This window comes from Giraffa tippelskirchi, chromosome 11 (genome assembly GCF_054371585.1).
Source record: "Giraffa tippelskirchi isolate mGirTip1 chromosome 11, T2T-mGirTip1v1.2.pri, whole genome shotgun sequence".
Taxonomy (NCBI): Eukaryota; Metazoa; Chordata; class Mammalia; order Artiodactyla; family Giraffidae; genus Giraffa; species Giraffa tippelskirchi.
In genome coordinates this window covers 146,739,619-146,751,980 of record NC_137285.1, presented here as the reverse complement: position 1 = coordinate 146,751,980, position 12,362 = coordinate 146,739,619, and the positions used below count along the sequence as shown (strand labels likewise).

The following is a 12,362-nucleotide window of genomic DNA, read 5'->3' as shown; positions in this document are numbered from 1 at the left end:
CCTAGGAAGGTGCACGCACATGTGCGTGTAAACCCATGGCCTGGCAGCCCTTTCCCCGAAGTACTCCTGGAACATCTCTGTGCCACCTTTGGCGGACAGTTGTAAACCACTGGTCTGGGAGATGGGTGTTTAGAACGGATGGGCGGAGGGAGCCATGGGGCTCTAAGCCAGTGATGTCCCAAGTGCGGAGTCATCAGAAGTTTTGGAATCCTCAGGAGGTGTTCATAAAGAGATTTCTGTGCCCTACCCCCAGGCTGGAGGGGTGTGGTCGTGTGCCTCGTACACAAGCCCCCCAGGTGACTGAGGCAGCCAGGGGCTTTGAGTGGCTCCCAGTCAGCTGGAGGCTGCAGATACCTGAGCCCTTACCCTGTGGCCTGGAACTTTTGGCCCCGGCCTGGCAGAGCTGTGGGAGCCAATCCTGTAACTCTCCAGGGGGTGCTGGTCTGGGCAGGGGTGAGCCAAGGAAAATGTGGGTGCCCAGCGGCTTCAGAGGAGGGAGCCTGCTCTGCTTGGGTCCTGGGGTGGGATTTACTTTCTGGAAGTTGCAGACCACCCATCTTACTGTCCAGCTTTGGCTGGAAGCTGGTACTCCTCAGCCTGTCTTGTTCACAGCTGCACCCCCACTGGCCTAACCCTGAGCAGGTGCTTAAAAAATGTTTACTGAAACGGGTTAAAAGACTCTGCGATGGCAACCTTTTGTGGCCAGTCTCTCAAGTTATGGGAATCTGGCCTTGAATCATCGAGCTTGTTCCTGAAAGCCCTGTCCAGCTGTGACCCCTTTCCCATGAAAGGCAGAGGTCATGTGCAGGTGGTGAGTCCCTCTTTGCTCATGATCTGAGGCAGGTCTCCAGGCTTGAGTGGTCCTCTGCCCTCCAACTTCCTAGTCCTGCCAGAAAAAGCTGGAACTTGGCACCAAAACCTCAAACTCGCCCCTTCCCTTCACCCCTGTCTCATGGCTTTAGACTCACCGCTTACCAGACACAAGGGACTTTATTCATTTCACATATTTAACTATTAGACAGAGGAGACTTGAGGGGGTTTTGAAAGTGAAATTTCTTTTGCCCACCCTCCTCCAGCTTATGGCGAGTGGCTGTTCCCCCAGCAGAAGGCTACCACGGCTATATCCCCCTAACACTGCATCACTGAGTGTTGCCCTTGGCCATGCATGGCACTGCATGTCTCCTGGAGTTGCTGTGAGGAGATGGGGACGGGCAGCAAAAGGGTGAAACCAAGTCACCTTTCCCGTGGCCTCAGCTCGATCCGCCGTCAGCTTGGGGCCTGGTGAAAGGCTGACTGACGGGAGAAAGGAGGCCATTAACTTTCTAGGGACACTGCTTAGCTTGGCTCATCGGCAGAACCTCTCTGGCAGGTCTTTGGGCTGGGGCTGTCACTTGGCTTTTTCACCAGTAGAGGGCAGCTCGGCACAGGGGTGGGAGAAGAGACGCCTGGAGTCCCAAGGGTTGGAGGAGGGCGGGGAGCTGGGAACTGGACCCAGAGCTGGGCTCTGTGCTGCAGACAGGACCCTTCAGACTCCTCAAGTCTCTGACTCATCTGTCTCTTCAGTGGAGCCATCGCTCTCTGCATCCACTTTGCGGGCATGATGGAGGGGTCTCCAGGGGGAGCCAACCCGGGGAGGGGTCCGGGGAGGTAGGCAGCTGGCCTCTGGACTGGCAGTGACCGAGGTGACCAGGCCTGGGATCTGCGCCAGCCTGAAGAAGGGGAGACGCCCAGAGGGAGCGAGGCGCCTCCTGTCCAGAGACTAGGACCCTTCACTTACTCTCGCGTGCGAATGAGGCACGGGCTGCATTCCCAAAGGATTCAAAGAGAGGCTGCCTCGGGCCTCTGCTGGTCCCCCAGCCCTTCCCTGACTGCCGGAGTGCTGTGTGACCCGCGTCGGGGTCTGATCCGACTGAGGTTTGGTGCCCACGAGGGGGCAGCATCGTCCCACCCAACACTTACAACCGCTCCAGTTCCTCGTCCATGGCTGGGTCGTGCATCAGGTCCCCTTTGTCAGGCAAGGCTCCTAGGAAATGATTGGGGGCACAAAATTTAATCCGAGGGTCCTTCACCCGGGCTTCAGCCAGTCAGCCCCCTACCCAGTAGCTGCTTCTCTGCCCCTCATCGTCATGTCTGCCTATAATGTCGACCCTGGGAGAGCTGATCTAGAAGATGCAGGGAACCGAGGTTTAAGAGGTCTGCTCTGAGGACAGGAAGCCTGTAGGTGCTGCTGGAGAAATTCAATGAACACCCCTGCCTGCCCTCCCTGATCATAACTGTGAGACAGCCCCAAACCTCAAGGTTACTGCACAAACAGAAGGATCTCCTTCCAAGACTAGATGGTACGTTGTCAGGCGGTGCTACTGGTCAATAACCTGCCTGCCAGTGCAGGAGACGAGACAGACACAGGTTCGATCTCTGGGACAGCAAGATCCCCTGGAGAAGGAAGTGGTAACCCACTCCAGTAATCTAGCCTGAACAATCCCATGAACCGAGGAGCCTGGCAAGCTACGTCCGTGGGGCCGCAAAGAGTCAGACACGGCTGAAGTGACTTAGCACTCATGCTGGTGCTGAGGGTTTAGTCCTCTCCGGAGGCCCCAGGTACTGAGCTGAAAAGGAGCCAGAGACACAGGACATGGCCAAGGCCCCAGAGGCCAGAAATTACCTAGTTTTGTACCTCCACTTTGGGGACAGAATGGTCAAAAATGCTGTCGCAGCTCCTCCTGGGAGGGTCCCAGGGCAAGAAGGGAAGGCGGGGTCAGGATGAGACCCTGCTCTCCTCGGTTGGCCGCAAGCCACCAGGAGGGGCGCTGTCCCTTCTCTGACAGATGACTCAGCAGGTTTCCTTGGCTATAAACCAAGGGGAGTCATTCTCGGATATCGGGAAAGGTGAGAGGAGGGGTCCAGGGTGCTCCGTGACGCTGTTAACAGTGGGAGGGAAGGTAAAGCTGGAGTCTGCAGATAGAAAGATTCCTACCAGCAAACTGTTACGAGCAAAGAGCCGCACTGCTGGTCAGAAGCTAGTTAACAGTGCTGCTCCCCAGAAAGCCTCAATCTGAAAATTGTCCATCTGGCTCTACTTCAGTTCCCGACCTTTTCAGATGATTCTTCCAGGCCCCTTTTGTTCTAAGTTAGTGGTGATCACACTGTATTTGATGGAACCCTCGTGTGTGTGTGTGTGTGCGCGTGTGCACGTATATGTGTGTTGCCGTGAGGACTAAGGGAACAGGACCTCCCTCTCCACAACTGGTTGCACCTGGGGTAGCTCAGGTCTCTTTTACATACACGGGAGATACAGGTGAGGACAGAGACCCTGTGCTTCCTTCCATCTCCCACTGGCCCAGCACTGCAGGGGACGTGAGCTCCATTGCTGGTCGGGTAACTAAGGTCCACGCTCCACAACTACTGAAGTCCACCTGCCCTAGAGCTGGCATGCCACAACAGGAGAAGCCACTGCCATGAGATGCCCATGCACCACTACTAGAGAGGAGCCCCTGCTTGCCACAACTAGAGAAAGGCTGCATGCAGCAACAAAGACCCAGTATAGCCCCAAAATCAGCAATTTACAAAAAGAGCGGGCGAATGCGCTCTTTCTTGTTTAAAAAATAGGAAGAAGAACCCTCTCAAGCTCTGTGGGTGGTGATGTCAGCCTGGGGGCTCCTCCCCGGGAGGGGAGCAGGTGCGGGGGGGGGGGGAGCGGAGGAAGGTGGGAGGGGAAGGCGGACCAGTGAGGATGAAACGATGGACAGGAAAAACGGCCGGTGCCGGCCTCCATCCACCACCGCCCTGTTTTTTCCCACTCCCTTTCAGACTAGTAAGATTTTTTTTTTTTCCCCAGATGGGGAAGAAAAAGGTCTCCCGAGACACACCTTTGCCCTGCTTACAAATGGGGTCCAGGTCTTTTTGATTTATAAGCTCCGGAGCCACTGATTAAATAGCCTGTGTCTGCGCAACCTGCAGGCCAGTGCCCAGAGCAGAGCCGGGGATCCTACGTGGGGGGCAGGGGGTGCTGGGCACACCTCTGCCCCGGGGAGGCTGCGTCATGTTGGGGCAGGACTTGGTGGGGGAGGCCGTCCATCAGCATGGGAGCGGGAGAGGCCTCAGAGTCCGGCCCTGAGAAGTCAAGGCGGACCTGGCGAAGCTGCCTCCCCTGTGGGGACTCTGTCCACTGACACTCCGGCTCCTACGCGGCTTTCCGCTGTCAGGGTGGAGGCGGCCGGCTCCGACTTACCTAGGGCTTGGTTGATCCCGTTATGCTTTGAGAGGGCCACAAGGAAGCCATAGAAGGTCAGTCTCTGAACGTTGCTGAGGACCTCTTTGACCAGCGCCGGGGGTGGGCAGCTAGAAGGGAGAACAGATTCAAACGCTAGTTAAGTCTGACGCCATCTTTTCATCCAGACCTTAAGGCTTAGGAAGGTGTGTTCTGCCGCTAAGTAGGGCCCGACTCTTTGGGACCCCGTGGACTGAAGCCCACCAGGCTCCTCTGTCCATGGGATTCTCCAGGCAGGAATAGTGGAATGGGTTGCCATTTCCTCCTCCAGGGGATCTTCCCAACCTGGGGATCGAACCTGCGTCTCCTGCCTTGGCAGGCAGATTCTTCACCACTAGGGCCACCTGGGAAGCCCTTACGAGGGCGAAAACCAAGGGACCTGCCTGCCCCAGGAACCCTAAGACCCTGGGGAGCCTGGCAGAGCTCTCGGAGCAAGGCCTTGACTGTGGACAGAAAGGCTGGCACGTTCACTGGCATGTGGCATGTGGGTGCTTCGCTGGCAGGGGTGGGGGATGGGGAAGGGGCGCTGGGCGACGCTTCCTCTCAGAGGAGACACAAGCTGACCGCTCCGTTCCCCAGGGGACTTCGTGCCACACAGGACAGCTACCCTCCTTTTCTGTACAGTGAATTCTGCGCACAGTGGGTATTTTTTTCCTTCTCTCTAAAAAGTCCAGACCAATCTGTCTCCTGGCAAGAAGGGGCCCAAGCTTGTCATTAACAGCTGGTCTTGCCCAAATGGAAGCAATCCAGCCTCCGTGAGCCACCTGGGAAGCCTGCCAATCATCAGCCTGGACTGGGGGCAGATGACACTGATTTATATTCAATACGATGACCGTCAAGGGCCTAGGAGCCCCGGGCCGTCAGAAAAGCCTGCTGGAGACCCCAGCTGGTGCCCGCAGCCTGCGGTCCTGGGGGCTGAGGCGGGCCCTCACCTGTACTTGTGCCGGTCACACAGGTTCTCCAGGCACTGGTAGAACAGCGAGGCCTCCACGCCCTCCAGTGTGCTGGCCTCGCCCGCGGGAGGCCGCTGGCGGTGCTGCCCGCTGGACGACGTGGGCACGATCACCGTGTTGGGGTTCTTGCCCGACAGCAGGTCCTGATAGATGCTGGCCACGCTCTCCAGGAACTCTGGGCACAGGGTGGAGGGGCGCGGGTCAGGCAGGGAGGACACCCTGGGTCCCCTCACCACGCACCCCCTGCTGTGGGTCAGCTTGGCTCCCCAGCGAGTCCCCAGCTCACGGCGTCTGGGGAGCAGGGGCCCTCACAGCCCACGCTCGTGAGATGACACTCGTGTGTCTCAGCTCGAATGTCCCCTCCTCTGGCAGTTCTTCCTAGACCAGGAGAGACCCCATTACATACTTTCAGGCACCCCGGACTCCTCCGGGGCGCTTTATCCAGCGAGGGGCTTTCTGTTGGCTGGTTCACTTTGTCTCCTTGCTGGAATGGAAGATCTTGCCCACAGGCCTGAATCATGCCTTGTCAGCCTGTCCCACCCCAGCACCTAGCACTGTGCCTGCTGCATCGAAAATGCTATAAATATTTTTGAAACATGTAAAGGTGAACAGGTACACATTCCTGCTGGCAAACCCATCTTGTGAGGCCACCTGCTTCTCTGACTAAGGGAAACAGGTTGGAAATACCAGTGCAGGAGAGAAAGCTTATGAGCTGCTGATTTATTAAACAGCTGAACTAGTTTTCAAGTGTTAGTCGCTGAGCCCAGTGAACTGAGACTTATGGCTCACCTCCCCACGGCTACCCTGTTCTGAGGGGCGCTGTGAGGAGAGAGCCCGGTCACACAGTGAGGGGAACAGGGTCTCCACACACGGCTGCTCCTTCTCCAGGGCCCAAGAGCTTCAGAGAAATGGGAAATGGACGCCCAGAGCTGCTAAGAACAGGTGGCAAGACCCCAGACTCCAGCCCCTGCCTGACCAGGCCCTGGGGCCACCATCAAGAGGACAAAACGTGGCGCCTGAGTGAGGCAGGGGCTGGCCGGGGCCACCCGCTGGCAGGAAGGCCATGGGCAGGCTCCAAGGACAGCCCTCTGTTTACTGGAAGAGCCTGTTTTAAACAAGTTTGTTTATGGACACAGTCAGCAGTTTCAAAGCCCAGCATTCCATCCGACGTTGCTGTGTGTGAGCCAGTGTGCGCTGGCATCCAGTTGGCCATTTTTATTCCACCTGGGATTTCAGGGTGCAGCTGGTGCTTGCTGGGGAGTAGCAAGGGGGGGTAGTGTGAGAGAGGACTGGCGTGTGCTGATTAGGAGCTATATGGGTGATAGAGGGTGTGCTCACACGTCTGCGTCGGGGCCCAGGGAAGACCTCCGACCCCACTGACACGGCCGAGTGGCTGAGAGCGTGGGCTGTGGGGCGGGCCCTCTGGTCGGGTCTGGGCTCCACCGCCCGGCAGCCCTGCGCTTTGGCAGCTTCCCTCTGTCCGCTTCTCTCTTAAAACACCACCTGCCTCTCAGGGCTGCGGTGAGGACGAAGGTGCCTAGTGCTGAGCCTGGCACACCGTACGTTTCGCTAAACAGTAAATGCCCCGGGGACTGTTCCATAGTGTGTGTTGGGGGTGCTGTTACTGTTATCACTTAAACTGATGTGTCCCCCTGCTGGCGGGAAGCACTGTGGCTTTCCGTGTCGTGAGGAGGCTGAGCAAGTCGGCCCTGCGGGCTGAGTCTTGTGACCACCAGCGAGAACTGGACATCCTGCGGGCGACCCGTGGGGAAGCCCGCCACGAAGGGAGGAGGTGGAGAAACGTGTGGGCCAGACACACAGACGGAAGGGGCCCCGGGGCAGGACAGGGAGTGCGGTCCCGACGGGAGCCATGGAGGCCCGGAAGACTCACCTGAGTAGTAAAACTGGATCTGGAAGGCAAAAAGGAAATCCGAGAAAGACATCAAGCAGTCCATGGCATCGTCCATGAGCACAATCCTGAGGGGGAGAGAGAGAAAGAGAACATGAGCGAGAGTGCGTGCGTGTGTGTGTGATGGAGGGGTGTTTGACTGCGCTGTTCCTGGGGCTCCAGTCTCCCTTGGGACAGCAAGACTCTGGGGAGACGGCTCCCCCAGACAAGCTCCTCACTGTCACCGCACTTCTCCGTGAACTGGACTCTGCCACCGGACTGAACTGGGGTCAGGGGGGGCAGGCTCCCACTTCAGTCTCTGTGGCACCAGCGAGCGGATGGAAAACGGGCTGGGGGGGTGGCAAGGAGGGGGTGCAATTGTAATGCGGCCAAGATTTCTTTTCATATCCTTCAGCAGTAAATCCTTTCATCCTGCAGTGAGGACCATTTAGTTCAGAATAAATACAGCTGATCAGAAAAGGCAAAAAGAACAGCCAAGAGGTTTAAAGGGTCTTGGCAAGTGGCCCTGAGATTTAATAGGCGACCAAGGGCCGGAACGGCTACAGGCACCTCCATCCTGGGGCATAGGCTGGGGTCTGCACTTGAATGGGTCAAGGAGCACGCCCCCTCCAGGGACGCCGTGGCGGCCGGTGCTCCTCCACGCTGTCCACTCTCACAGGGTGGCCACCTCCCGGTTTCTTGCAGGAAGAATACCACGTGACCACTAGAGGGGTCAGACCAAAGCCCCCTTCATACTCTGCCTAGGGCCTCGCTGGAGAGAGGACAGGAAGAGAAGGAAATTAGCACTTGCCGGGCTCCATCCCTGTGCCAGGCAGGGTGCCAAACCCATTTACTGACAGGGAGCTGGGCCCCCAATCTCTTTCCTTTCTCTTTTTATCCAGCCATGCGGCATGTGGGAATCTTAGTTCCCTGACCAGGGATCAAACCTGTGCCCCCTGTAGTGGAACTGCAAAGTCCTAACCACCAGACCGTCAGGGAATTCCTATCCCCCTCCCCAATCTGTTTCTGACTGGGCCCTATCTTTCCTTAAACAAACAAACCCCAAAAAACCAACTTATTTTGCTCTCTCGTGGATTTTTCAAATTCTCTCTCCACCTCACTGGGCCAGAGTCCCCAGACTGGCAACTGGATCAGCTCCAGAGACTGCAGATATTGTTCACCTCTGGGGAAGGGGCTTTAGAGAGAATATGACGTGAACGGTGCCCCTGGGATTGTGCAAGACATCTGGCCTGGCTTCAGGTCTCCCTGAAGAGAGAAATGGTTCCTACCTCTCGTCTCCAGGTGTAATAACAATAACAACAGAAATAGGCAGTATTTACTGAATCCTTACGTCATGGTAGGCACTGAACAAGGTACCTGGATGGACCTCTGGTGGTTTAGTCGCTAAGTCATATCCGATTCTTTGAGACCCCATGGACTGTAGCCCGCCAGGCTCCTCTGTCCATGGGATTCTCCAGGCAAGAATACTGGACTGGGTTGCCATTTCCTTCTCCAAGGGATCGTCCCAAACCAGGAATCAAACTGGGTCTCCTGCATTGCAGACAGATTCTTTACCAACTGAGCTACGAGGGAAGCCCTGAGTTACAAGGTATTTAATGTTAATTAATTTTTGAGAGTCCCTTGGACAGCAGGGAGATCAAACCAGTCATTTCTAAAGGAAATCAACCCTGAATATTCATCGGAAAGACTGATGCTGAAGCTACAGTCCTTTGGCCACCTGATGCAAAGAGCTGACTCATTGGAAAAGACTCTGATGCTGGGAAAGATTGAAGGCAGGAGGAGAAAGGGGCGACAGAGGATGAGATGGTTGGATGGCATCATCGACTAGATGGACATGAGTTTGAGCAAACTTCAGGAGATAGTGAGACAGGGAAGCCTGGTGTGCTGCAGTCCACGGTGTTGTAAAGAGTTGGACATGACTGAGCAACTGAACAACAACGACAATTAAATTCTATCCCACAACAACCCTATGAGACAGGTGTTGTAATTATTCCATTTTACAGGTGAAGAGACTAAGTCTCAGAGAAGTCAGCTTAATAAGGTCGCACAGCTGGTAAATTTGCTCTACATGGACTTGCTTCCCACTAGGTCTCACCACCTCACCACCTCTTTTAAAATAAAGATACAGGATGTGAACGGAGGAGCCTGGCAGGCTACAGTCCATGGGGTCACAGAGTTGGACACGACTGAGCAACTTCACTTTCTTTCTTTCACAGGATATAAACACCTGGATTATATTTCTTAGTTTATTATCTACCTAACTTATCTTTTCTTCTTCTCACCTATATCTTAGGGCCTTAACTGTTTCTCATGTATCTCTTGGGGAAGAACAAAGTTACCTTCTCTACCAGAAGACCCTGATGCTGGGAAAGACTGAAGGCGGGAGGAGAAGGGGAGGCAGAGGATGAGATGGTTGGATGGCATCACCGACTCAATGGACATGAGTTTGAGCAAACTCCTGGAGTTGGTGGTAGTCAGGGAGGCCTGGCGTGCTGCAGTCCATGGGGTCGCAAAGAGCCTGACACGACTGAGCGACTGAACTGAACTGAACTACCAGAATTCAACATTAAAATTACCTCTAGAAAAAAAGAAATTTAAGGCCAGAGTGGGAACAAGCAATGCTGCCAATGGCCACGGGAGGGCGCCCTAGTCTTTCTGGCAGAGGCTCCCCGGACCAAGCGCTGAGACTTAGGCCAAGTAGCTGTTGTCGCGGCCGACTCTACGACCCCTTGGACTGCAGCATGCCAGGCCTCTCTGTCCCTCACCATCTCCTGGAGTTTGCCCAAGTTCATGTCCGTTGCATCCGTGATGCCAAGTATTTACCTCTTCCCTTAAAACCTAAAGAGAATGGGCGGGCAAAAGGGATGAGAGGGGGCACAAAGTCCAGATTTTGGTATCTGGATGGGGACAGAGAGGCAGAGAGGGCAGGGAGAGGGGACTGGGGTAACAGGGACACTCCAAACTGCAGAGGGAGAGTGCATTTTTCCAGAGTCCCAGGGAACACCTCAACGCCCTCCCTTCCCGGGCCCACAGGGGAGGGAAAGGCCCCCCGAGGAGAGAAGGCAGTGCCCTCTCCCTTCCTGCCCTACTCCCAGGACAGCCAAGAACCAGAACGGCCTGAAGTTAATTACTAGGGACGAGCACTGGGCTGAGAACATCCCCAAGCAGGAAACCATGAAGGGGAACCAAAGCCTTTGAAGATGTTACTTGGCTCCTCTTGTTTATCATCAACCTGGGACCTGGCACTCCTGTTTATAGCAGTTACGTCCCTTTACTATTTCTCTTTCTTTCTCACTCGCTCTTTTTTTGGCTGCACTATGGGCATGCGGAACTTCCCCAACCGGGGATCGAACCCGTGCCCTCTGCAGTGGAAACTCGGAATCTTAACCCCTGGACCATCAGAGAAATCCGAACATTTCTCTCTTCACCTATTTATTCATTTATTTCATACAGACGGTCCCCAACTTAACAACAGGTCAGCTTAGGTTTTATGACTTTACCGATGATGGTGTGAAAGTGAGAAGAATTTGGTAAAAACCATACTTTGAATTTTGATCTTTCCCTGGCCTAGCGATGCAACGTACGTACGCTCCTGTGATGCTGGGCAGGGGCAGCTCCTAGTCGGCTGTGCAGTCACGAGGGTGGGATACGGACAATCATTCTGTTTTCACTTTGAGAACCGTGTTCAATCAATTACATGCGAGATTCAACACTTTATGATAAAATAGGCTTTGTGTTAGATGATGTTGTCCAACTGTGGGCTGATGCAAGTGTTGTGAGCACAGCTGAGGTAGGGCTGGCCTAAGATATGATCTCTGGTAGGTCAGGTGTAGTCAGTGCATTCTTGGCTTGATATTTTCAACTTACAGTAGATTTTATCAGGACATAACCCCCTTGCAAGTCAAGGAAGAGCTGTATTGCAATGTAACTCCAATACCATAAAATTTATCCTTTAAGAATGCATGGTGCAGCATGTTCACAAAGCTGCACAGTCATCAGCACTGTCTAATTCCAGAAGTGGTAATTCTTGCTCATCAGCATCCTCCCGACCACGCCAGGGCTTCCAAGCCAACTGCCATAAGCATCTCCCCTTCTCAGCCACAGCCAGGACTGTCAGCTGCAGAGGGCCTGCCCTTCCAGCCCCAGAACTGGCTGCCGCTCTCTGTCATCAGCCACGCTTGACTGTGAATACCAGCTCCCTCTTTTGAGATGGGCAGCTGGGGAAGAGAGGGGGCACAGCCCTTCGGAGGTGCCAGGGTGAGCAGGGCAAGCCTGGCATATGCTCTGATTTGACCCCGGCTCCTCGGCGGGCTGACGCGTGGATGGGGCTAGCTGGGGGAGGCAGGCAGTGGCAGGGGCTTTCTTTCTGAGGGACAGGTGGCTGGACCCTAGCAGCACGTGTGTGTAGGACTGAAGGGTTTTCTCGACTGCAAGCAGTGGGCCTGGCTGCCAGAGAAGCCAGTTGGGTCTCAGCTGTCATTGACAGCCATGCTCCTCTGGTCAGCCAGAAGCCTGGGAGCCCTCCCGACATCCGGGAAACTCCCTCCCTTGCCCGCCACGTATCAACCAATTGCACGGTCCAATCAGTCCTGTTCCAGACATTTCTCTGGAATCCGTCTACTCCTTTCCACTTCCATGGCCCCCACTGATGCCCACCTCCACCTCCTCTTCCAGGACAACTGGAAGACCTTCTACTGGATGGTTTCCGGTAACACTTTTGCCTCCTTCTAATTGGGTATCCATGCTGTGGTCAGAAAGGCTTTTTTTTTTAATTAAATTTATTTATTTTTAAATGAAGGATAATGGCTTTACAATATTGTGTTGGTTTCTACCAAACATCAACATGAATCAGCCATCAGTTCAGTTCAGTTCAGTCGTTCAGTCGTGTCTGACTCTTTTGCAACCCCATGGACTGCAGCACACCAGGCTTCCCTGTCCATCACCAACTTCCGGAGTTTACTCAAACTCATGTCCAGCGCATCGGTGATGTTATCTAACCATTTCATCCTCTGTTGTCCCCTTCTCCTCCCGTCTTCAATCTTTCCCAGCATCAGGGTCTTTTCCAATGAGTTGGTTCTTCACATCAGGTGGTCAAAGTATTGGAGTTTCAGCTTCAGCATCAGTCCCTCCAATGAATACTGAGGACTGATTTCCTTTAAGATGGACTGGCTGGATCTCTTTGCTGTCCAAGGGACTCTCAAGAGTCTTCTCCAACACCACAGTTAGGTTTACC

General features: G+C 54.7%; 1 protein-coding gene across 6 annotated transcripts in view; it reads right to left on the bottom strand.

Annotated features, from left to right (window-relative positions):
* CSTPP1 (centriolar satellite-associated tubulin polyglutamylase complex regulator 1) overlaps window positions 1-12,362 on the bottom strand; it is a 199,755-nt gene that overhangs the window by 497 nt on the left and 186,896 nt on the right. For 3 of the 6 annotated variants that reach the window (XM_081538607.1, XM_081538605.1, XM_081538610.1), the window contains 5 exons: window positions 7,112-7,197; window positions 5,200-5,395; window positions 4,229-4,338; window positions 1,960-2,023; window positions 972-1,709 (listed from right to left, as the gene is read on the bottom strand). In XM_081538607.1, the coding sequence (XP_081394733.1) occupies window positions 1,535-1,709; window positions 1,960-2,023; window positions 4,229-4,338; window positions 5,200-5,395; window positions 7,112-7,197 (631 nt within the window). In that variant the 3' untranslated portion in view covers window positions 972-1,534. Of the gene's footprint in view, window positions 1-971; window positions 1,710-1,959; window positions 2,024-4,228; window positions 4,339-5,199; window positions 5,396-7,111; window positions 7,198-12,362 lie in introns of those variants that run through there. The other 3 variants (XM_081538608.1, XM_081538606.1, XM_081538609.1) reach the window with 2 other exon arrangements.